The sequence below is a fragment of the Anneissia japonica genome, unplaced genomic scaffold, assembly GCF_011630105.1.
Source record: "Anneissia japonica isolate Jap-2015-1 unplaced genomic scaffold, ASM1163010v1 scaffold287754_len4335492_cov202, whole genome shotgun sequence".
NCBI lineage: Eukaryota > Metazoa > Echinodermata > Crinoidea > Comatulida > Comatulidae > Anneissia > Anneissia japonica.
In genome coordinates, this window is record NW_022705543.1 from 4277583 (window position 1) to 4305381 (window position 27799).

Here is a 27799-nt window from a genome sequence, read left to right on the forward strand (position 1 = left end):
TTAGCCTGGCCCCTGTGCCTGAGTCACTTGCCCCAGGCACTTTCTCTGGCTGTCCCCTCTCGTTGCTACTGGTGCTATTTCTTCAATAAGTCTTGTATTTTTTTCTGTATAGCTCATTTCATAGCGTCTGCAACTTTTTAATGTCTCTGTCTTCGCTTGGTAACATCTCAGTGCTACTGTTTTATCACTCTAAATATGATAAGATCTAATTCTGTTATTGTATACAGTATGTACTGTAAAAGATTAAAATACATTAAAAAAAATCTCTGATCATTATTTTCACATTGTTAAGCGCCTTTGAGCATAATTGATCATGAAAAGGAAGCTAAATACATTTGGTAAATAAATATAATAAATAAATAAATATTTACATCAAGATTTAATAGATGGATAAGATGGCCATTTCCATTGTTCTTAATAGGGAAGTCACAAAACTAGTTAAAACTAAAGAAAATAGGCCTAATCTTCAACTTCATAAGATCCCAAAGACATGAATAGGTGAAATCAAATGCTTGCCTTTGCCAAGAATAAAAAAGAAATAGGTTTGTGAGTTGCTAAATGCATTTCCGATGCGAACAGACTTAATGTGGATAATCATTGACAGAATTCAAAGGAAAATGAGTCAGAAGTGAAAACATCAGGTCAATACACAAACTAAATATATATAAAAAATATAAAGAAAATGAAAGAGAACCAGTATAACATGTACAGGTTATTAGTGTGTTTGGAGATGTTTCTATATATTTGGAACAGTTTTCTTTGGCTTAATTTGATTTTAAAGATGTACTTTCCCAGGATGAAAAGGTCTGTCGCTATTATAGATATTAGTACATTGTGTATCTGTTGAATCACATTCACCTGTTGAGCGTGAAAAAATGTTGTGTCAGAAGGAAGGATGGGGCACACTGATATGTGTATGCTATGAAGCTCAAAGCAAAGATTGTATGTAATGAGGCCCAATGCAGGGAAGTATCTAGGCTTGTTGCAGCAAGTTCCCATGAATGGAGGCCTAATGAAGATCTGTGCTGTAAGGAATGCTGCGGCAATTGTACCCATGTAATGGGCCTGATGCAGGGAAATATCCATGACATGAGTACCATTGCAGGGAAGTATAATGTGATGTGAGTGGAAACAAAAGGCCAAATGCTGGGAAGTATCAATGCCATGCCATGAGGCTTGCAACAGTGAAGTATCTATTTCAAGAGGCCTGTTGCAGGCAAAATATGTCATGAGAATCAGTGCATTCAGCATATCCATGTCTCATGAGCAATGTATATGTGCTGTGAGGCCGATGCTCCAATATGAGAATATACACTAGTATAGACTTATTGTAAAAACATAATATCCTGAGCCCTATGTTCCTGATTGATTGTGATATACTGAATGTACTGCCCACAAGACGGCCACTTTAAATTAAGTTTACGAAGACATAGTTGCCAAAAGAGTTTAGGTATTTCTTGAGAAAAACTACATTAAAAAAATGTAACATTCTGGAATTTATGTCGTAATTTTACAGCAAAGCCATCCATGTACTTATGTAGAAATGTATCAAGTAGATTGGTCAGGCAGATCACTAACGAAACTGTGGGCAGAGTTCAGGTAATGCTAACCGAACTATGCAGTATCATTTCAAGTCACATGACAGCATAATATCTGGCAACGATTTTTGTGACAGTTATTTGATACAAAATGAAGCAAATCTTTGATAAATGTGTGTAAAAAAATTGCTGGGTGGAAAAAAAAACAAGTAAATTATCATTAAATAATTGGGCAAATCCAAAAATAGAAATTAGTAGCCACGCTTCACTTTACTTCTCAAAACTTAATACCTGAAATACCTTCTTTTGAAGCATTTATTACTTTAAAAGAATATCTTCCAACATTATTACTTATTTTCATATCTGTTTTATTATTCATTCTTATTTTTTTTAAATATCTGTAAGTATAAAGTATTCAATTACATATAATTTTGTGGTTTTATTACATTTTCATCTGATAAATAATAATGTACACAAGCACTCAATCAAAAAAGAAATTTAAAACATAGTACATTTTGAAAAAGTATATAATAATCTGTCTGTTTGAATCATCATCTTCAACACCAGAGGCAATATTAAAAGAGGGCAGTATGAAAGGTCACAGGCCAATAATTGACATCTAAGTATAATTTGCACTATCTATCATAAAGCCATAGTTTCACATAGAAGGCATGTACACAGTTATACTCAATGATAAATACTATGTGAGCCTCATGGTTACGAAAAATGCGTGAATGAACTAATTTTTACAACTACACTCTCGGAAGTATTGCTTCATGTGATGCTATTACCGGTATCCCTAGGTGCATGATCATCATGGATGTACACAGTGGCTTTAGGGTGAACTAGAATGTAGGGCTAACCTATATAACTATTCTTCACAGTAAACAGAATCAAGGGAGTGTACACAGGGCCTATTTGCGGAGAGACTTGGGTTCAGCTACTTAAAGTCTGAGTGAGAATTTGATTTAAACCAACATTGATGTCGAGCAAGCTTCCGAAATACTTGCCTTTTCCATGTTCGTCGTCTCAATTTCTAAACGTATTAACCACTACTAACATTGATATTTAAGGTTACTCTTTATGTGTTCCAGTTATGTTTTTTGATCATTTGTATTTTCTTGTTGTATGTCATTTGTATACTGAATATTTCCTGCAGTCCATAGTGCACTCATAATATTTAACGTAAATATGATAAAAAGAGCCAAAAAGCTAATATGAAAGGTACACAGGGGCAAAATGCAATAAAGCTTCATATAGCAGTTATTAAAGAGAGACTAACATCTATATTATTAAAAGGGAGATCTATGTATTAGAGGTACTCAAACGCTATTTAAGGGACACAAAGATCTATAAAGGGACACAAAAGCATGTATTAAATTAGCACAAAGATATACTGTAAAACCAGAAACTTTCGCGGCCTGAAACTTTCGAGAATCACCAATTTCGGTCGTTTTCGCAACATAAAACTTTCGCGAATTGCAAAAATAGAGTACAAAATTTTTATTCCTTAATCCAGAGAATACTAATAATTGAAATACAAAAGTCAAAATTATTTACTTATCTTCACTGTTCTGTCAAAATTTCTGCCATAATTTGGAGGAAAAATGTGTTTATATGTACACAAATAAATGTAACTTAGACATATTGTGTCTTTTAAATTGATCGTTTTCTGTATTCTGTACTGCAGTAACAACATTGGCATACTTCCAATACTGGTACTTTTCCAGTCTAGACCGATCGTGGGAATAAGCTTCACTGTTATCTAACGAAATGCACGTACTGGCGGCGCCACAAAGCTTCTACTGTCAGCTAGCGAAATGCGCATACTATCGGCACCACATAGGATACCGATAAGGTTACCGCAAGTGAAACACGCGCGAACAATTAGATTGACATTTCCTAAGATAACGGTATGGCTTTTCTCTTCAGTAGGGCTTAATGTTACCATCCCAATTTTTATAAACAACTTGTCCCACGTACAGTACACTTACCTGCGCGGTGAGCGGTGGAAGCTGTCCAGCGATAGTGAAAAAAAAAAACAAGAAACATGCGAGTTTTACTATTTTGTGTTCATTTCGTCATTGATAAAATATTGTACTGTTAAATTCCGTATCGTACGAGGGAACCTTAGAAGCTATCTAAGAAGACAATTACAGATTTATAGTTTATTGTTAATGAAAATACAGTGTTCATACTACAATATACCGTACATAATAAACGACCATACAATAAAACTCGATGTTGGTATTTAATTTTAACGAAAATACGATAGCAGCCTTTATGTAATACCGACAGATCCTTAGCGCAAACAACAAAGGTTATTTGTCGTTTGAACAAGTGCGCGCGTCAAAGCATGACCTGATTCCCACGCATACCAATCAGGACTGACAATCAACCTACTCTATTCCTGCTTTTGTTTCGAAGTACAGTACACAAGTTGGCAGAAGCACGAACGTCAGCTAATTTTACCGATCCGATCGACATTCACGATGATCAGATACAGTAGTATACTACCAATCTTTTGCGCTCTCCAATACTTACTTCAAACATGTATGTGAACTGAAAATTATTCGTGGCATGAAACTTTCGCGAATGGCTAAGATTAATGCGCGCGAAATTTCCTGGTTTTACAGTATATCAATGGGACATGTGACTAAAAAAACTGCACATAGGTTGGTTAGTTAAGGTGCATAGAGACTAGTATGTTAAAAGCACATCCTTCATGGTACACAAGGCTTATCTAGAGAAGTACACAGGGACTAGTGTATTAAAAGCACATGATTAAATGTACACATTGATATCAAGAGAGGTACACAGACTAATACATATTAAAAGCACATACTTAAAGGTACACAGGACTTATATCATGAGAGGTCAATAGGGCTTTGTCCTCTGGCTGAGTCATGAACAAGAGTTTATGAAGGAAATGCATAGAGAGCTAAGCTGTGTTTTATCAGCTCAGTTGAGCCAACAGACTTCAGGAAGGCCTACAGATAGGCTTATGCTATAATGTGTCCCACAAAAATACAGCCTAGTGATTCAACATTATGAAACAAAGGCAATGATGCAAATTATACAGAAAAAAGGCTCATTATTACGACACGTACAATCACCCTATATTACAGGGGTCTCAATTCTTCTGAATCTAACGAAAATTCAGAGAGCCGTCCGCAGCCCTGAAAGAAAGTAAAAACCTCACAAAAACTAAAACCTACTGATCAGTGATCCCCATTATGTTTACAGTACACCTAAGTTACTAATTCCCCTTGCGTTTAAGAGTACGCCTACTGCTTACCCTGATTAGTTCCAATTAAACATGTTCTATAGATCATTTATTCCTATTGAGCCAATTTAAATTGTTCAAACATCCTTACTTCTCCAACTTACTTCATAAATTATATTTATCTCAGGTAATGAATATCACAAATTTTCTTGCTGTGCACTTAATTTATTGGTACTGTATTTGATGATGTTAAATATTCAATCCAACACTACTGGCAATGGCATCAACAAATGATTTAATTTATCTATTTATATTACTTCCCCTAGTGTTCCACAAGGCCATCTCCCTTGTGGATTATTCAGTTTTTTTTTTCTTCAAGCCAAATTTATTCCGAACAGCTGAGCAATTAACACATTTTTAGGAAATAAAAAAAAATTTATCTTGCTATTAATGGTTTTGTATTTCTTTGTTTTCTAACATTTATTAGGGTATAAAAATTTGCCAATACCAGTACCTGCAAGGATAAAATAATACATTTATTTATGATGTTATTCAATACCTTCCAACACAGGTTCATGTTTACTTACAGAGTGCATGCTTCCCTAGTCTATAAGGCAAAACTGTTTTTATACCTTTAGAGAACCCTTTGCCCACCAATAATGATTTTGAATAAAAAATAACATTTTATTTTTAGCCAATTTATTCCAACTTCCACTATAAAAAAAAATGGAAATTTCAGAAAAACATGGAAATTTCAGAAAAAAAACAAATGTTTATCTTTATTTTTATTAAGCCTGTTGCTGTATTGAAATCTCTAAAATTAAAATGTGTATTTCTTCCTACTCATTTATTTTTATTTTCTCTTCTGTCTTGATGAATTCTGGCACAACCATTTCTTAAATATGAAAACAAAATTTTATTTTCGCCCTCCTCTGATGGTCCTTAAAAAAAGTTTGCAAAGCCACTTAAAAAAAAAGTATCACTAAAGACAAAAATGTCTTTATGACCAGCTTCAGTACTGAATTAAAGATCATAATGCTTAACTACATACTTTCATTATTAATTAAAACATTTCTGAATATCAATATGGAGTTTCCTTGGGCATCACTATACCGTATGACGCATTGTATGTGACGGGTGACCCTTACTGTTGACCACGATGCTTCGTCAGATGCTGGACAGTTGGTCATGATCCTTGACAGTTGGCCATTTTACTGTACTTAAGGCCGGCAGCTACAGTAACCTACATATTTTTTGCTGATTTTCAGCTCAAATATTCTTATTTTGTTTTTAATTTTTAAGCAATTTCAGCCTCGGTAATCTACAGTAATTGGTACAGCAGCTACAGCAACCTATGCATTTAACTGGATCCATTTCAAGTTCAGCAAAACACAAGCATTTTTATCCAAAGTTAATTCAACACAATAAATAAATACGCTTCTTTTTATAAGAACCAGTAAAATTTTGCCAAGGCTCGGCATCCTTATTCTTTTGCTGATTTTAAGATCAAAGTTCTTATTTTGTTCAATTTCAGTCTCAGTGTTATAAAAAAAGTATGATAGTTAAATCTACAATAATAGGTATCAAACAACAGATCTGCAGCCTGGGAATATCAAGTCCATGCTGCAAGTAGGATACAGAGGCCTACCCCCAAGTGCTCATCTTAGAGAAACAAACGCAAGTTTTTCCCAATGAAAATATTCACAGCTGAGACTTGATACTGGCCTCAAGGATAGCAGCCTGAACCACAACCACTGCAATAACTGTTGCATGTTACACTAAGTTCGTCACATAGGGCATACTCTACATATAACTACCTAATTATATATGATATTTATATTTTAAAGAGGATGAACAAGCTGGCTTAAAATGTATTATTATGTCAACTTGAATGTGAACCAGCATAAATGAACAAGTTGATTGAAAAGTTACAAACCTTGTTTTCACTGTTTTCAGCAAGCGAACCTGTTACCACAACAGATGGTGAACGTTGACTCTGCTGACTACCAAATGATTCTAGAAAATCAAAAAACAAAATAAATTGAGTCAAATGTACTGAGAAGGCCTACATTACCAATGTGCAATCACACAAGATTTCACGAAAATTGTATAATTAGGCTATGTTCTATGAGCTAACGGTTGGAAGGATCTGGATCCTGCTAACCGTTAGCTCCCGTGCGTCCATCCGAGAAAATCCCGATCCGGATACCAAAAATATGATGATCAAATCACTGGCCAATAAGAAACTGGAAATTGTAAATGGGTACGTGTGATTGGTTGATGATAGAAACACGCTCAACTTGCTAACCGATAGCGCTTAGTAACCGTTAGCGGTATCCGGATACTGCTAACGGTTAGTGCTATCCGGATACTAGGGCTCTCGTGAGAACGAGGCTTATGTTATTCTTAGCAACATCAGTGGATGGTAGGTATGCTGTTTCACAAACATATAATCATATCATAGGTATAAAATTTTGTATAGCACAAGTTAGCCTATATCAATATATCCTCCAGTACTTACACATCATAGACAACTTAAAATCAAAAGGAACTGTGGTGTGCTTAATAATAATAATGGGTTGCCCATGAGGTCATTCAAAGTTTACTCAAAGCTTATCTGCATTAAATATTGTTCATGAATATTCATCATATGAATTTAAATACAAAGTGTTCCTATTAATGATGAAGATAAACTTTATCATAGTGTTTTTTTGTTTTTTTTTTAAATTGGTTCGCTTCATGTTGTTTATTCTTAGACTGTGTTTACACTGTGTTCCAATTCCAAATTAAACAGTAACAGTATGTGCACCTGTGAATTTTCATTAATTATCCAGTAGGCAGTTGAAATAGGAGGAAGTTTAAATAGAAAGTTACAATCACATTTTGTTTACATAACAATTTCACATTAGGATCAATGCTCATTTGCCAAGCTTATGTATTGTTATTCTAAAATCTCTATTATCTTAAGGTAACCAAGAACATAAACTTAATAAGCTATCAGTTAGTACAGAATGTTGGTATATGGAGCACAAAGAGAAAATAAATGTAGTTTTATATTATATTCCTAGTTTCATTCCAGTATTTAGTTCCCCTACAATATCTTTTGTCAATTACCAGTATCTCTTCTTCCTAGTTCTCAAAAGTTGAACTCGTTTTCAAAAATACATATGAATATTGTTGATTTGATGCTCATAAAAAAAAAATCATCTTAAACAGCCAGAAATCATTCAAATAGAGCGACGGCAGACTGATTGAAGACTATTCTCTTTTTACTTCAAAAATTATCTATTTTGCATAATGATAGTAATCATTGCTAAGCACACTATAATGATGATGTCCAGTCATTGCTACATTGTTGCTATGACAGTGTCATGGTGATGTATGGTCAGTCATACACCTGGCTTCATCAGGCCACTGTGTCACTAACCCTTCATAGAAATGGCTTCAACTTTGTTGTCTTTTATCATCCATCCAACTTAAACAGAGCTCTACCAATGCATGTTTCTTTTTGCCTAAATTTTCATCCTGATATATATACTGTAGGTTAATATATAGAAAGTATCTTTGTACAGTACTAAATCCTACATGTTTGAATCATATTCCTAGGTTAAGTAAAACTGGAGTAAGATCATTTTAAAGTTCAAATGTCTAAAAACATACTTAAAATTGCCTCTAAAGATAAACAACTGAGAAATTTTGTGTTGGTTTTCCTATCAATTCTGAAAAATAGCTTTACAAAATGTGCCTCAACAACATGATTACCTAAGGTAATTCAACTTGGAACTTTTGCTAATGTGAAATATACATAATAAACTTATCAGAAAAATTGAAATCCAATTTTTGTCAAAATATCACTTCAGATATATTTTTTTAAATATATCAAATTGACCTGGTGTACCGCAAGACTCATTTTGTCACGAAAGCTCACAAGTGTGAGTACCACAGGTAAAATCAAAATATGGTTTGGGATACAAAAACAAATCAAATTGAGCGTTCTTTTTTAAAGCAGCAGTGGATGTCTTAATTCCATATAATTATTTTTTATTTATTGTTGATATTGTTATAAATGCTAAGTTTTTGTGAAATACTCGTTAAACCTTATTTTGACATTGTTTTGTTCTTCAGCACCTGCAATCAAATACTGAGGATGCTAGTATCATGCTAGTATTAAGTCATACAACTCTAAAGTACCTTTATATTTTTGAGTTATGTTTTCTAAGCTATTTCTCATTTTACACAATATTGGCACACTGTACATATTTATGATACATGATTATATATGTCATACTCTTTCATTTAAGTACGAGGTAGCTTCATCTATTCTGCATTTATTGCAAAACAGCTGACATTTTTTTCATAACAATGATCTCGATCATAACAAAAAACCCCAGAGATTTTCTACAAGCAGATATGTATTAAAACATTGATTGAATAGGATCATTGGCGACAGCACCACTAATGCCGTTGCTCTTCCCCGTTTACACTGCTGCGAATTTATAAAAGATTGACAAAGTAATTTTCTGAACACAGGCAATGATGAAGCATAATGGAACTTTCATTCGCTCTTGGGAAGCTACACGCATAATGGGAAGGGGTTCTCGTTGGATGTTCATAAAGCATAATTCCAACTAGTAGTAACTATGCCCAGTACCTCCATCTGCACACAAAATAATTTCATTTTAACTTTCTTCTGTTGAATCTTAACTTCAGGTTTGGTGACACAGTCGGTAAATGCATACTAAGCTTTACTTTAATGGTTTCTACAATGATAATGGTATTTGCTCCTCGATGTTTGATGTGAAAGCACCAACTGCAAATCAGAATCAGATTTATTTGTCTTCACGGAAATTACATTTGAGGCAAAACTGCTCTTAACATTTAAAAATTCAATATGCAACTTAATATATAGACTGTTGTCTAATGTTAGTTACAGTATATACTGTAGAATATGACAAATAATAATGAAAAAACCTTGTGAATTTAAACTTTAATGATTATTAAAAAGATATTGTTTTAAAATCAATTTTTTTGCCTGGCATTGCAGAGATGGCTATAAATAATGAATGAACCGTTTCAAGTTGGCTTATTACACCATGACTTTAGTTTAGGAACAATACAGTTTGGCTTTTTTTTATGTGCAGGACATCACATTCTGGCTGACCTAAATGATTACTCTTCAATGAAATTATTATCCAAATACAACTTTAAACTCGAGCCTTAATCGCAAGCCGTTTGAGGCCAGAATTCCACTCTTGTATTACATGTAAATGCTAGGGCATTGAAAGTAAATGCTAAACCTATGCTTCATAAATATCTTATTTAGGTACATTGATTTATTGTAGTGCTTAGCTTTGGCTCACTGGCTGTAGACCATAGCCCTTTGAATCACAACACATATAGCTATGACACTACACCGCTGCACCTGCAAACACAATACAACAGGCTGACAAAGTGCACTTTAACCGAGGTCACCTGGCTTTGGTGAAACCCGAAAATTCAATATAAATGAAATTCTACCTACATCATTTTGCGCAAAGAAAAGCTTAGACTAAGTGGATTGTTTGTTGTCTATCTTTCCCGTGTAACACAAGATAAATGATATAAAATATATGGATGGTATGACCAAGGTACACCTTGAAAATAGTGTATATAAATGATTCATTAAAACTATCAACTGGTGCCATTGGCTAGTATTGAACCCAGGACTCTTAAAACTGAAGGTGGGCACCTAAAAAAAAACTGGTTCCATAATGATGATTAATCAAGTCAAAATATGACAATATTAAGAACTTTTATCTAAAGAAACAAAATAATGATATCCTTTTGATCACTTTTGTATCTTTAGTTCTTTCATAATAATCATAATAATAATAATGGTCGACTTATAGAGCGCATATCATAGAGACCTATATGTGCTTTCATGAGTTAATTCCTTTGTGTTCAGCTACTTTTCCCAAAATTTGACTCTTTTTCTTGTCCTAATTTCAAGCCCAAATTCATTCTCCAATGCTTGTTGAAAACGGAAACATCCAGAACTATTCTTTTTTAATTGGCTGTTATATAACGCATAAGGTTAATACAGTGTCAAGTGTGATACATCAATTACTGACTGTTGTAATACAGTAGGACTACTGTTTCATGACTTGCCGATATGAAGATTCAACCCATGCAGTAAAAGTAGCCAAAATTCAGCCCGGTCTCGGCTGACATTAGCATCCACATGTACAGCGTGCTTGCATTTTATACTAACCTCTGAGGAGATGGAATGAAACCAAAATCTAAACTTTGATCTAAAAGATGTCAAGAAGGAAGTGATAGACTTTCAGCTTTTAAGCATTGTGTTCATTTATTCAACATTATCTCATTATAATTTTTAATCCATGATCTACCTCTTAAAATATAAACATCCTGAACTCTCCTTTAGTCAATTGTGTGTATCTTTATTCACACTCTTAAATTAAAACAGAGACCAGCCAATTTCGGCTTATGAACTATGGATACTTGTTAACTGTTAGTGCATAGCATAAATAGCCTCATGCATAGGTCTATCTAGACCTGCTAAGGTAGCATTATGTTGATTGTGATTACTGGTATTAGGTATCACAACGGACATACACTGCATAACCACAAAACTGATAACCTGTCTCTTATACACATCTAGATGTGTATAAGAGACAGTATATATTTTTTGCTAATATTATGTTATCTATATAATAATAATACCATTATTTATATTCAGTTTCTATACAGGTTGCAGTTCTTACGTGTTGAAAGCTGGTAAACTATATTTCAAAATTGTTTACGCATTGATTATCAGCCCGACGATCCAGCCTACGATCATTGCAAAGCTAATTAAAATAACAATGACCTTCGTAGTGGTTCGTAGCTACGTTCCAAACGGTACCTACGAGCAGGCTACGAGAGGTTATGCGCAGATACGAAGCGATATTTCCTGTCTGTACTGTATATATATATATATAATTTAAATATCACTATAATCACTTTATATATCATTATATTCATTTTATGAGTAAATCTAACTACAATTTGAAGCACTTTAATTTTATTTTACCTTTTTGGCATTTTTCTCTCTCGGACATTGGTTATATTTACCTAATTTGCATATTGAAAAGGCACATATCTTAAAATATATTATGAATTATTTTGTGAAAAACTTAAAATATATTATGAATTATTTTGTGAAAAAGATTAGACTCACTCTCTCATAGATGTTAGTAAGTTTGCAAAGTTTCATGCATTTTCTTTGTTTAGTTTTAAAGTTATGCCTGGCCAAAATGTGACATTTGATCATATTTTACGATTTCCCTGCCGACAGTTTTTATCGATTTTTAACAAAATACGTATTTTGGTAAAGCATATTTGAGATATAAAGCATCATATGCAGTATTTTTTATGGGATATTGGCAATAAATGTCATGGACAATGGCTAAATGGAATTTCAGATGGTTTCTTGTGTATTTTTTGTTTTAAAGGATATTTATATGACTTTTTGATCATTTCTGTATATTACAGAAATTTGACTAAGTCCAAGTTACCTTGAAGACGACTTTAACTGCTCATATAATCTAAACTGCTCAACCAATTTAAAAAATTTAAAGTGTTTTTTGTTTCATTTTCTGAGATGCAACTGACAAACAAATCAAATTTAACAGAATAGGGACTTAAAATTTTTGGTTGTGATACCTACTGTACTTGTATGTGTTGTGACAACCTTTACAGCCTTTTCTATAGACTTTTATACATTTTAGACTAAATTTCTTGTAATTACAGATGTAAATTTCTATAATTTGTAAATTAGCAAGATGAAAGTTCACCATATCCAACCAAGAAAGCAAAGATGCTTGTATTAAAATGCCCTCTCACAAAACCACAAGGTATTTTTATTAGCCTTCCAAATCCTTGCTAACACTGACAGTTACTGACTGCTATAACCAGTCCAACGTTACCTAACAGAGTGGAAAGTAGATGCAGGTATATAACTCCTTTGAAAAAATTATAACTGCTCAATCAATTCAACTGTCTCATAAATTTAACTAACTAATTTTAAAAGTTCTAGGGCAGGTTACAACACCAGGTTGAAGGACAAGCCCTAGCCTAGACAGTTAAAATGTACACACAAATCACTGTCTGAACATGATAAGCCATTGGCAATATGTGGTTTTAACTGTTACCAATTACCAATTTTATTTCATAGACAGCTTTGTATAGGTTAACATTGACCCAATATATAATTACTAATTGAATATTAAGCCATGGAACAAAGTAAAGTGCTAAATTTACAAGTACCTAAAAGCATTGTATTATAATTTCATAACTCCATGATACTATTAGAAGCTACCTATTATTTCATCGATTCAGGGGTTTTTTTTCTCATTTTTTTTTGTCAAATGGAATGTGTGATGATGCTATATGAACTAAGTATTACCCATTTCAAGTAAGTACAAAATTTCTTGATAATTACTAATGCCTTATATCTTGGTATAGGTCAGCCTCAGAAAAGGCCGCAAAGAAACCAGTATAAATGGGTAAACTTGTTGCAGTTATCTATATGACTTTGTATGTCGATAAAAACTCAAGAAAATACTGTATGATGTTTCTTTAGAAAAAAAAATGCTTTAAATTTATGCGCAACATTCGTAGTGCCTGGGAACATGCATACAGTGCCACCACTTTAACATTTATAGCCACCAACAGTCAAATTATTATTTATTAATATTTATTTCTATTTTATTCACAAGTGATGGAAATCCATAATCTACAGACAATGATCTGTTAGGATCATAAATATTACGTGGCATATTGGTTGTACAATGGCTGAATTTCAGAAAATCTGATTCAAATATGTTAATTATTTAAAATCAGAAAAGTCATTACAGACTAAACTGTTTTTGGCTACAATCTCTTCTGCTGAGATCAAACAGTATGCCGAGTGATTTAAAATTTTCCGAATAGCCAAACAAGTACAGAAAAAGTAATGAGCCAGATATTGATGATGCACAGAATTACTGGTATACAGTTAAGTACATTCTTTGTCTCTCAATACTAAGAAGACCAACAAAACAGATGATTAATGCACAAGTACCATGCATGCTATAATTCTTGGACATGGATACAGTTTCACTTTACAGGTAGAGAACTACAATTGTTATTCTGTATTTTACTTTCTACATGCTTTGTTCAAAGGGAACCTTAGAATTATGCATGCCTGCAAAAAGCAAAGCATTGTTTGCTACCCACTCCACAAGCTGACATCAAGTTTCTGGCAAACATGGCAAATTCATGAGTTCACAGACAAATATAAACAAATTGATGAATAGAACTATTTCTGATGTTGATTTATCCAATGCATAATGACTGAATGACAAAATCTTTTATCATAACACATACAATGATAATATTTTAAAAATTAAATGTTAGATTAATACTGAAAAATATGAGGTCACCCTACATTATATTTAATGAAATTTCAGATGAGCAAATTAATATTTTTAGTTTGACAACCTCAAGCAGCTTTTAAAGATAGAGTTGGCCATACACGCTAGTTGAATATCACAACTGACGATGGCCTGATAATGATGAGAAGCTTTATCATTTGGAGGGAAGATCTTTGGAGGTTTGTGATGCTCAACCACCAATTGACCTTTTGATAAAAAAAAGTTTATGCTTAAATACAAACCATTTTCAGGAAAACACAAATTCCTATATGATAGGAAAGAGAAACAAATGAGATAATATATTGATAAGAATTGATATGATAGTGGGAGAAGCCTATTAATGTTTTAAGTGGATGGCATGATGAAAAGGTTATCTTTAATACTCTTAATTCAATCAATGTGTAATAAATAATCTATAGTCACTGAACAAAAAAATACATATGATATTCAAATTATCTGCACCTGTAATAAAAAACCCTACTTTGCAGACAACAGAACAAAAGGCACCTGTGTAGAGAACAAAAGAAGACACCTGTGAAGCAGAACAAAGACTATTATGAAAACTGATCTGTCAAAAGCAAAGAACCGCTCAAATTAAGATTTTATACATCACACTGACAACAATGATTTTACAGTATGAGTAATTTATTCAGCAAATATTATTGATTCAATATATAATCAATCAACACGGTCAATATAATAAGAAGCAACAGAGCATGCATGATACAACCTACAAGCTTGGAATGGGAGGGGTCACAGCATGCTTGACACAACCGACAAGCATGGAATGGGAAGGGTCATAGCATGCATGATACAGCCTACAAGCTTGGAATGGGAAGGGTCACAGCATGCATGACACAACCGACAAGCATGGAATGGGAAGGGTCACAGCATGCATGTTACAATCTACAAGCTTGGAATGGGAAGAGTCACAACATGCATGATACAACCTACAAGCTTGGAATGGGAAGGGTCACAGCATGCATGATACAACCTACAAGCTTGGAATGGGAAGGGTCACAGCATGCATGACACAACCGACAAACGTGGAGTGGGAAGGGTCATAGCATGCATGATACAACCTACAAGCATGGAATGGGAAGGGTCACAGCATGCATGATACAACCTACAAGCTAGGAATGGGAAGAATCCCAGCATGCATGACACAACCGACAAGCATGGAGTGGAGGATCATAGCATGCATGATACAACCTACAAGCATGGAATGGGAAGGGTCACAGCATGCATGATACAACCTACAAGCAGGGAATGGGAAGGATCATAGCATGCATGATACAACCTAAAAGCTTGGAATGGGAAGGGTCACAGCATGCATGATACAACCTACAGTACAAGCTTGGAGTGGGAAGGGTCACAGCATGCATGATACAACCGGGAGTGGGAAGAGTCATAGCATGCATGACACAATTACCGACAAGCGTGGAGTGGGAAGGGTCATAGCATGCATGATACAACCTACAAGCATGGAATGGGAAGGGTCACAGCATGCATGATACAACCTACAAGCTTGGAATGGGAAGAATCACAGCATGCATGACACAACCTACAAGCTTGGAATGGGAAGGGTCACAGCATGCATGATACAACCTACAAGCAGGGAATTGGGCAGGGTCAGCTTAATAGGGCTTTCGATTTGTGCGACGACGCGACGCTAGAACGGAATCACTCATGTGTGACCGTCCTACCTTGCGTTCTACGTTCTCTGCATACATAGATTTGGCCAAATATACAGTATTCATTTAACCCTTTCCAATCTGTGTCACTACCGTGTGGCTGCAGCCTTTTTAAAGCTAGGCTCTGGAGAAAGAACATTTTTAAACATTGTTCAAGAAATATTTTCAAAGTTATTTTTAAGAAACTGAATGGATGTTTCTCCTTTTCTATCAGTTCCTATATGTATACATAAAATATGCCTCCCCATTCTCCCTCCTCTCTCCCCCCCAAAAAAAAGTTTTCTCTCCAGTTCCTCCCCCTCAAAAGTATTTACAATTTGGCAGCTGGATACTGTGGTTCACTATAGGCTAATGATATTTGTGCAAAACTTTTTTCAAAACATTGAAATTTGGCATGAATCGTCCATGTCGGAAAAATGAACTCCAGAGAGTTTCTTCATCAGACCCTCAAATAATAAGTCTGGGCTAAAGTTCCTATAGAATGTTTTTTAAAAGTCGTTTCATTTTCATTTTATTTTAAGTAGTTAATAACATTCCTCTATTTTATTTTACAGTATTTTGTGATAAGAATACACATTATTGTGTCATTTTTATTTAAAATAATAAACTGCTTTACTATATTTTTTTAATTTGAGATTTTTAGTTCAACTTTAGTCTTTCTGTGAAAGTATAAAAAAAACTCTTGCATCACTTTTTAAACCTGAATGTTCATCGTCCTAGGTTATAGTACTTTATATTTTGTTGATGTTAAATCAATCAATTTAATGAATAAGACTCTTAAAACATTTTCAACCATTTACAAATGTCAAAGACACAATAATTTTTTAATGGGCTACTAAAAAATACATCAATGTATCACTGCATTGTTGCTAAAAAGTGCAGTTCAACTTGAGTAGATTCGTGGAATGGGGAAGTGGTGGTATGGAGGACATCGAAAAAAATAATAATAGAGATGATAGACATACCACCATGTATGCAAATATTAGCATATATTAATTATTATACTTTAATTATATTAATATTTAGGTGCTAACTATTTAACTATTTAATAGGCATAGGGTTTCTTTCTTGGTCACTCTAAATGTGTTTTCATGCTGTAAGCATGTAAATCTTTAAGTAGAATCTTCAATTTGGGAAGTTGGAACTGCGTCACTGTTCCCTTAAAGTCCTCTAATCTTGTAAACATCAATTAGTCATTTTTCTTCTTTTTTTCGGATATAAACTTTTATGTTATAATTTTAGAGGAAAATTAATTATAATATTCATGCTATGAATAACAACATTTTTGTTGGCATATAGACAGCTGTATTATGCACGTTATAAATCCATTGATTGATTGAACATAAATTGTAACAGCCCCCTGTACTTTGTCATTTTATACTCTTGTAGCCAGTACAGTATGTTTATACATTCACTACCTTTAAACTTGGTTTTAAACTGCAACATACAGTGTAATGCAGTTTCTGCTGCCAGTGGCTTAGGAAAAGCGTAATTTCAGAAATGTCATGACCACAGAACTGTGATGTGAGGGGCTTCTGATAGGATTTGAATAAAAAGTTTTATATGAAACAACATACACAGAAGAACTGAACATGTTGGACCGCTTCTGGAATTTCAAGACTTAAATGCATTGATGCAGTTTTTGACATACAGTACATCAAAATATAATGATAACAACAAACTTCTCCTAGACCAACCTGTTCAAAACCTAGGACAAGAATATTTAGTCGTAGGCCTTATGTATCTGCCAGCTAATGTAAATATCAGTTACATAAGTAAAGCATACATTTTAAAATAAATGCAATGGTGAAGCATGCCTATGTTAAAGCATTTAAAACAGGTTGGTACGATCAGTTAGCTTTTGTTGAAGCTATGCTAACTTTGCACGCATAATGAGCCTTTTGTTTAATGAAACAATGAGCAAGCCAGCATTGAGCAAACCGCTTCAGCTACACCTCAGGGAGACAAACACACCAGCCTAGTACATATGTCAAGTTCCCAGGTTTAAAAACATCGACCAAATGACTTCACTAGCTTCGATCAACCTGACTTTATATAGTGAATAATGCAACACCTATGTACATGAACAATAACAGCAAAACAAAGACTTCTACAGTATCATGAAATTACACCGAGAATAAAACAGTGTATAAAAAAATATAATTTCCATTTGGTTGTCAGAACAACCTACAATATGTTAATGAAGACAAGAGTGAAATTTATTTGATAATTACAGTACCTTGTTTTATGAAAATGAATATTATGTTATTATTATCATACATTTTTCACCCTGTATCCTAAAATTCTAATGTCTGTTGATTAATATTATAAACAAACACTTCATTTAATTGAAATTTTGATCTATTAATGTGGACAAATGTTGTAACATTTATTTTTATTGTAAGCAGACGTTTTCCAATATAATATTTAAACTATCAACATTTTCAATAAACCAAATACTTAAGTTTGGAACTTTTTGGGGGAAAAAAATTATATTTTAAGTATGTGTGCTACAGTATAATAATAATCTACATACAGTTGAGAAATAAATCAACATTTTTTAAAACAGACACATGTTCTTCGTGTTTCCCACCACAAATGGTTTGTTATACAACAATAAAGTACTTAAAATCATCTGTATCAAAAACAAAATAATTATTATAAAACATTTACATATTTATGAAACGAATGAATGAGTCAGTATATTTTGGTAAGTATTCACGGATTTGGCTTGATCTTGGTGGTCACTTACCCTCTTCACACATTTCATTTAACTGTTGTATAAACAAACTCCAATAAAGTAAAATAACTCGCACAAAACGTTTGAAATGTAATATAAATTTGAATGGTAACAGCAGAATGAGCTGATCACTGCATGTAGAACACCTTAAACCCAAACCTTGGCAGTGGGCCAAAGCCTTATCAGCCCTGTCACAGAAAAGTCACGAAAACTGCTGTGAAAGTTTCTATCTGAACAACTGAAAATGACATTTAAAAAACTTATCATTGCATAGGCTAAGATATAACTACTGTACTTGGCTAATTCTATTTGAAATGTACAGTAATATAGTATGAATACTGTGCTATTTCATGCTAATTTATCATGAATGATAAATTATGCTAAAACATCTTTGCTTTATTTTTTGTCTTCATTTCAATGATAATTATTTTTATTTTCGATTGCAAATTTACTTTATTTACTGTATGAACATATTTATCAGAGTCAAAATCAATGGGATTTAAGGTGCAAAACCTCACACATTTGATTGCTTAATACCACACTTGGGTTTATTAACAAAATTCAAATTTATTTTTACAAAATCAATAAGTATGACATGGGGATAGAAATTAGATATGATACAAATTGTTATAACAAGTTTATAGAGGCAAAACTGGAGGTGGCACGTTGTTAGTTTGTTTCGTAAAATTGTAAAGGAATGTGCCAAAATATCCAAATTCCGTTGACTACAGTTCATCAAAATATCAACAGAGAAAGTGACTAGAACTTAGAAGCCTTATGTTTATAATGGTTGGAAAGTTGAATTGTGAGCACAATACTGTCTGTGTTTTCCTAAAACACATGAATGTTTTCTTCTCGCATAAATTCTAACCATGTATTAGTCTTAATATCCTTTAAAGCCTTGACCAGACTATCACATTTCATTACACAAAAACATGTGATATGCCTAAATATGGTCATGGTGATATCACATCATAACTATATATAGTCACATCATGACTATATATGGGCATACAAATGTTTTTTGTCAATGAAAATTTGATATTATTCTGGACAGAGCTTAACACTATACACTTCTTTTTTGAGGAACACTGAGGCTGCTTAAAAAATTAAGAACAAAATAAGAACAAATTGAGACTGAGGTAAAATATCAAATGAGGTTTTTATTTTTTTTAAATACTGTAGAAAAAACAATATACCTTATAGTACCATATTTGCATTTAGATCCAACTATGTAAAACCCTATGTGATACAGTATAGTAATATACTGCTGTAGGTTATAATTTTATAGGTTTGAAGTGTGTAAAAATAAGAACAAAATAAGAACATTTAGAGCCTGAAATCAGCAAACAAATTATGAACACCAAGTCTGGGCAAAATTTTACTGGTTCAAAAAAATGCCTACTGTACACCCTCAGAATAAGATTGTCACACCAAATAAATAAATAAATAAATGAATAGCATTTAGTTTTCCCTATTTTTTGTGTTTTGTAATTGTTTGTACACAGGTCACTCATCACAATATGCAGTCTTTTAACACCAACATAATGTCAATGGCTGCTGAATGTCTGAAATCAGACGGCTACAAGTACCAGTACCAGTACCCAAAATGTCAATGATTGCAGGGAGTATTTCCTTGCAAAGGTAATTTTAATAAAAGCATTTTAAACACAGTACAGCAGGTAGGACAGTACAGTAAAACGTCCATTTTACGAATGGTCTTTGCCCCATCATGGCATCATCATCGACCTATTATTACGGTAAAAAAATTGTGCACGTTTTAAAAAGTGATGATAATGTATATTTTTCCTAATATAATCAAGTTTGTTGTAATAATTTATTAATAGTTCGATATTTTCTTCCATTTCTGGTATAATAATTACTATATTAATGTAATAAACCTAACCAGAACAAACAACTACCAACGCAAGGGTCATCGGATTGAGCGCACATGTTTACGATGATGAACGAGAGTGTTGGGGTCAGCAACACAACATGACCATACAAAGAATAGTGTGTGTGCCATTCAGTGTCAACGATTTATGTTGCTGGGAAGGCCTACTATGTACTGTAGTTGAATGAGTTTACTCGTCTATATGATGAACACCAAACACTTTGCACAAAACATTTTAGTTTTGGTTTTTGCTACACCATTATGATGAGTCTAAATCCTTGAAAATTTGATCTGATTACTCGATCAGCATAAAATAGCTGATGTCATTACCAGTAATATCATATCTTGTTCTCACAGTACTATATTGGAACAACCACATGTTCAGTTGAACAGTAACTATGAACTACTTGTTTTAGAAAAAAAGTCAAAACTAATTTTATAATTTATTCTTATGTTATGACCCAATTTCAACACAACTGGCAGACTTTTTCTATGAATCAACTAGCCCCTTTTCACCTTCTCGATGACTTATCATATTTTGTTTAAAATGATTTGAAATCCAACGGGAATTAAATCAGTCGAAAGGAAGACGCATCTTGAACATTTATACAAATTCAATATTCAAGTTTATCTGCATACAGTAGTCCACACTATGTAAAACAACAGGGGTGTCACAGGTGTGCCTATGTTAGAAATACTGTACCATGTTTATCAGAAATTTACAAGCAGGATGAACATAAATTAAGTCTACATGAAACATACTGTATTAAATAGATAAACTGTACACTCACAGTATGTATAGCTTTCATATGCATTCACCCTCCCTCACAATGAGATGAGGAAAATGATGAGACCACAGGAGAGGTTAAATAATACAATGTTCAACAAATTTTTTATCCTCCAAAAACTCAAAAAGAATCAATAGGACTTGATTTTCCAATTTAAATGCAAGGAAACTTTTCAATACTGCTCCCACCAATAAGAAAATGAATGCATCCTCTATCATTATAACAAAGACGTTAACTACCGTATTCAAAGCTCGATTTATCGGTAAGTGTTCATCGTATGTTTGTAACAACTCATACTTAATCAGCAGATGCGTTGTGCGGTATGACCTGAAAAGGGAAATGCCCCTGACGAGTTCCAGGTTTCCTCTGACTTGGGGAATACTCGAAGTCCACACTGGGATACAAGTTATAAAAAGTTTGCTCTCAGCGACAAAGCAGCAGTAAACTAATTCTATCAAAACCAGTCAATGATGGAAAAGAGTATATTTTTGGTAGAACTTAAAAGACCAGTGACAGTACAATGTAAGTAAGTACGATATCATGTCCAACAATGGCTAAAGGAACCAGACAATGTGTTTGAGATAGAGGCATTAATATCGGGTACCGAGATACCAAGTGAGTCCTACACTACATGATTCAATCACTATCACAAGGTTTGGATGGGGTTTGCACTGTTTTTTTTTAGGTTTGCGGGGTTTAGCAATACCCTTAATATCCTTACAAGGGAGTTATCGCTCTGTAGGGGGTTGTGAAGCTTGTAAACAAGCACTCTATGGTCCAATCCTGTGGGAATTTCATTTATTAAATCTTCATGAAAAACGAAGTTACAGAAACATTTGTCGCTGCGTCATGAGCATAATTTCAGAAAAATACTGGCGCACTGCAAATGTTAATTTTAAATCAGAAAGCAGCTGTAAGGCTTCCAGACAGAGTACAAACATGTAACGTTCGGTGTACAATTATCATTCTAATTCAAAATTAAACTGAACAGAAAGTACAGTACTACATCATACAAAACATATCTTAAATTAAATTAATTTCATTAAATTCAAATCAATTGCAATATAAAATTTGAATGAATTTATTTTCTTCTGCAATATATTTGTTGTTATTAAAACCAACTAAATACTGCACACTGGTTTTAGCAAATTACCAAACCAAACATCCCTCTGCAAACCATCTCTGGGTCAGGAAACACTAATTATTTAGAAATCCCCACTGAACATAGTTGATTAAATCAGTTTAATCAATTTAATTTAGAAATTAATATGTAGAATACAGTACCTCACAATTATTTTCTGTACAATGTATTAATGATTGTTGACCTTAAGTAGTATGGTATTGAATAGTGGTTGGTGGAACACTTGCAGTTAAACATGACATCAAGAGAGGGGGTATTGCGTGGTGTCCATTTTACTTGTTCTTGGTAAAAGGAACAATGTACAATAGTTTTAAAATGGCTTGCAGAATGACACCAACAAGTCGCCAGCCTCGACCTCAAACCATCAATCTATTCATTGGAAGCCCAAAGCAATACTGTGTTGTGTAATTTGGTTACCTCTGTTTACTAAGGATTATTTTCAATATGGAAGAGGGAGTAGTTCTGCACATTGAGAATAGTAAGTTGACTGTAACCAGTAACCAGTAACTATACAATGTATTCTGGTATTCTGATTATAATGTACAATGGAATGTACTGAGTAAAATTCTTGTTGTCAATGTTCATAATAGAACATCCCATGATATTGGCTCCCTATGTGCCTCAATTTTCCATGGATACCAAAGGCTGAATCATCAATTGAATAGAACACATATTGCTAAAAAGTAATAGTCATTTATTATATTGTAAATCTTCTACTCGAATGTATTTAATGTTCTTTATTTGCTGCAAGAAGAGCCCCGTGACAGTAGCTTTGTGTTGCTTTTGGGCAATTTGACCAGCCAGCCATACTTTTTTTTTATTGTTTTACTGGTAAAATAAATGATATTTTATATGTAAAACATATTAATAAAAAAGATATGAAATATTATTATTATTGATTAATAAAACTTATATAAAACTTATTTAATAAATATATAAGTTCAAAATAATCATCAAAAAATGTTCAATGCTTATTAAACAAATTGTAAATTATCCTTAAATATATTTTAACATCGTAACATTGTACTGTAATTGGTGTTGTTGCATGTGAGATTTGGGAGATTCGCAACTTCACGAAAAGAATAATGAATACATCATAATCATTAGCGTCATTCATGCCTAAAACATTCTTGACAATATGTTGTATGATCCTTGATTCATGCAAAAAGCATGAATGCCTACGTTGTTACAGATATGCTACTGCAGGGAAAGGGTTGTCTAAAATTTGATGACGTAACCGTATTCGTTATCGTACGCTTACGAAAACTCCCTATTATTATCAATTGGAATTTTTTAACATAGATTACTAGCAGTGTTCAAAATTGTATGTTGTTGACAGATGCTATCACATTATATTTAAAAGCAGGGAAGATCCTGTGGGAACGAGGGACCAGATTCAACTTTCGAAAAGAGAGAAAAAAGAAGAGAATAAAAAAAGGAAAAAGAGGTGTGGGGGGATGGTAATCTAAAAACAAGCTAATTTTCCCGATTTAAATTCCATGTATCATTGGTTATTGTCAAGCATTTTAAAAAAACAAGGGTGTGACCGCTCACCTGCACGGTCCACCACACTTAAATATGGTACCGTACATGCAAAAGTTACTATATTGGGTTTTTTGGAAGAGCTAATAAGATAGAAATTTTAAATAATTAGAATGTTTATTTGTACAAAAAATATATTAAAATGTTTATTTGTACAAAATTAAGATACAGTACCGCCACAAAATAGCAAGGCTACGCGAAGCGAACCTACGAAGCAGAAGTATGTTGTTTATTTGTATGTGCAGAAAGACTGCTGTAGCTTACTGGAATAAACAAATATTGCTTGATAATTTGTGAATGACAAGCACAAGTTTAGACTGTTAATTTAAAGTATGGACCTGTTTTTCAATAAGAAAAACGTACAATTGACTTCATGGGAGTCTCCTCTTCCACTTGCTGTCCACGAGTCGACAGGAACTTATTTGTACTGCTGTATTATATTTTTAATTAATTAGCCTAGCCTATTTTTTATTTATAATTATTTTACCTCTTTTAACTGTTAAAAAAGGATGCCCTCAATGACAATATACACATGTGAAAAGATTGTTCATCAAATAATATTTTGTAGTCTTGATTTAGTAAGATAAATAATAAATATATAGAGAGTTAACGTCCGTTGATTGTAAAATTACCGAATGTCACATGGAAAACCCAATGGAAAATAAAACTTGGCAAAATGCCAATTCATCTTGTCAACCCCAAAAATCCAGAATCGGACAGAGTGCGCGCCAATCAGAACACAGTAAAGTGTGTTAAAGGTTAACCTCGTGGCAAATGTTGAAAAGCTGTGAGCGACAGTGAGTAAAAAACGAAGAAAATGCGGTTTAGCATGACTAGCCTTACTTTGGCAAGGTAGTGATTTCTATAGTTCCATTAGTATTGGATCGATTAGCAGGTTCTGCTTCAAATTATGGTAAACAATAAACAATGTGATCTTTAAGTAGAGATCATAATAATTTTTGTACATGATTTGTCATCAGTATTATTATTTAAAAGAAGAAAGAACAATAATATCAGATCAAAATTCTCTAAATTGGAAAGTTAACCAGTATAAATTACTGTCTGCTGTCCTCCTCTATGGGAAAATATAGGCCGATCAAAATTCAAACATACTGACGGCCCACTAGGTTACCTAGCTATCACACTAAACACAGTTTTAAAGCATAATCGATCTAATAATAAGGTAGGAAATAACAAAACAATAAGTTCTAACATTGTTTATTAGTAAATTGCAACATTGTTTAAGTGTTGAAAGCCGGTAAACTATATTTCAATATTGTTTACGCATTGTTTATCAGCCCGACGATCCAGCCTACGAAGGTTGCAAAGCTAATTAAAATAACAATGACCTTCGTAGTGGTTCGTAGCTACGTTCAAAACGTAACCTACAAGCAAAATACGAGAGGTTACGCGCAGATATATATAGCGATAATTCCTGTCTGTACTGTATCTTAAAATTGAAAAAAATAAAATTTCTTAAAATTGGGGAACAAAATTGAATACCATGACGCGATTTGAACGCACAACTTTAAGTTCTTTAGAGCACATCCTTAGCCGACCGTGCCATCCATGCGACATGCCCTATTAGTGGTAATGGTAGTAATGTACAGTCCTTGCTGAAACCCATGTTTTTGTAGGTGTGGGGGTTACCCTGGGGTCCAACGTAACGTTTGTTAGAAATCACCTCTAGTTTATGTGTACAAAAATTTCTGCACATCCGTTCAAAACTGGCGATGCTGGACGCTTTTTATGTTCTGGTAACAAGAACAGCAGTGAGGCTCTGGGGTCAGCGCTTTGTGCGGACCCAAAGATCTCAAACACCAACTCTGAAATGCTTATAATTACTAATTAGATTTTTAAAAATTTCACATACCTTGATGCGACCTTCTTCTAGCGCTGGTCTCCCGTAAATCGTAACCTGGAGAACGCGTAGGTCCCGACTCAGTTGGGCTTGCAAGCCCTATATTATTCCTATGAAGACTTAGATAAGATGGAGAAGTCCTTGGACTCGTTGTTGTCACTGTGCTACCACGACCATACATCGGGTCTTGCGTGTTGCGTGTCGCTAAGTCTACCAAGTCCCTGTGATTGGTTATTTCACAGTGTGCATACTGACTAACTTCCGAATTATTTGAGTAACGCGTTTGTTCACGTACACAGAATGGCGAAGGCTTTTCTAAAATCCCAACACTTGCTTTTGTAACATTCAATGAAGATGATGACACTGGCATAGTATGCTATCCACAGCTACCCAGAAAATTTCCGTGTTTTATATTGTTCCTCAGATTGTGTATTCATAAAACCTACAAATAATAAAAATATTTAATATCAACACTGATAAATATGTGTCGTTGTTGTATAAGAAAATGCTCATAAAATTTTGAAAAATTTTACACGTTCACTGCCAGAGACGAGTATACTCGTCCCACAGGGTGTTTCTGAGGGCGTTAAGGACGACTACACTCATCAACATCGAGACAACAACTCTCTAGTGTTTATTACTTCTTTATTACACATTGTAGAGCCACAGAGTAACGGCTGGTAGTTCGGGAAAGATACACATAGACGAAATGTACAAATAACGTATGTATGTTTGTGGGGGCGCCACACATACCAACCAATGTAAAAAGTGACAAGAAAACTCGCACTTGGCAGAGACAATAAAAAATGCTGTTCCAATGCCAGCAATGAGTTTACTTGTCCTTTAATATTTCCCCGCCAATTTATTGGTAACTCCTTTTTGATAAAACAGCCTATGACTAGATAAAATTTTTTAAAAGTATGCATATGAAAAAACCTAAAACAAGGTCTGGCAGTCAACGTGTTAAACTTTATCTTGCTTACACCTTGGTCAGTACATTGGGCTGAAGCCCACTCCAACTATTTTAAGTATTGTTAATCATACAGATTACCAAATACTGCAATACATTCAAATTAAAATTAAAACACTCTCGCCTACTAGTACTATACTTGGACCTTATCATCATCAGTTGTATATAAATTATAATGTACATTTTAATACTTAATGTTTTCATATTATCGGAGAAAAATTTGTTAATATTTTTAACTTTTTGCCTCTGTTTAAAATCTGGAAAATTTGATCGGGAATAGTATTCCTACAGAATCAATGCCTTGATCTTGATTAAAAAGAGTGTCACTTCACATTCAACGACGTATCTCAACTGTCAAGAGGCCTAGCTTCGAACTCACTGGCCTAAATATGTGATCGTTTTAAAAACGTGTGGTGACACCGATACATGAATTCAATTTATAATTTATAAGAAGGAAGGCATCATAGAAAATAACATGAACTGTTGCCAGGAAAATCACCACAAGAATTGCCATTTAATGACACGAAAACTGAAACAACGCCATGTTTAACAGAGACAACGACTGGAGGACGATTTCACCATTAAGCCTGGCGCTAAGCACCGTGTTAAGCAAACGATAGCCAGTCTGCGAAAACAACATTTCAACGATTAAATCTACGTTTCTACCTACGAAACGTAATTTCATTTACATCTATCAATCTCTATTTTAAGTCTTTGTGTGTGAAAGTAAACGAGAAACAATCGAAAACAAGATATTCTTACCCTGGTACAGAAAACCGATCCTTCCTTCTGCACGCCAACTCAGCCTTTTATTATCGCTTTAGTTTAGCTATAGCCACTGCCGTCTGCTAGGGCGAGCTTAAAGCAAGGCTTAAAGCTAGCTGCGCATATATAAACAGCGCCTTTCACACAAGCTTCCGGAGACGGGATCCCGCTGTGTTTTCAATAGT

The 27799-nt window shown here is 33.8% G+C and overlaps 1 protein-coding gene across 1 annotated transcript; it reads right to left on the reverse strand.

Annotated features, from left to right (window-relative positions):
- Window positions 1-27799, reverse strand: LOC117105865. Its single transcript, XM_033247178.1, has 4 exons — window positions 27612-27799; window positions 25892-26321; window positions 6701-6780; window positions 1-189 (listed from the first exon to the last, which is right to left on the reverse strand). Exons 2-4 carry the CDS (start codon window positions 26247-26249, stop codon window positions 1-3), a joined length of 627 nt encoding a protein of 208 aa, XP_033103069.1. The 5' UTR covers window positions 26250-26321; window positions 27612-27799.

Bases quoted from the DNA above. Each gene is read 5' to 3' on its own strand.
- LOC117105865 (XM_033247178.1), bottom strand. From the start codon at position 26,249: ATGCCAGTGTCATCATCTTCATTGAATGTTACAAAAGCAAGTGTTGGG. The intron at 6,781-25,891 runs GTATGTGAAATT...TTGATTTTCTAG, and splicing joins TAGAAGAAGGTCGCATCAAG to AATCATTTGGTAGTCAGCAG. The intron at 190-6,700 runs GTTTGTAACTTT...TATCATATTTAG, and splicing joins CTGAAAACAGTGAAAACAAG to AGTGATAAAACAGTAGCACT.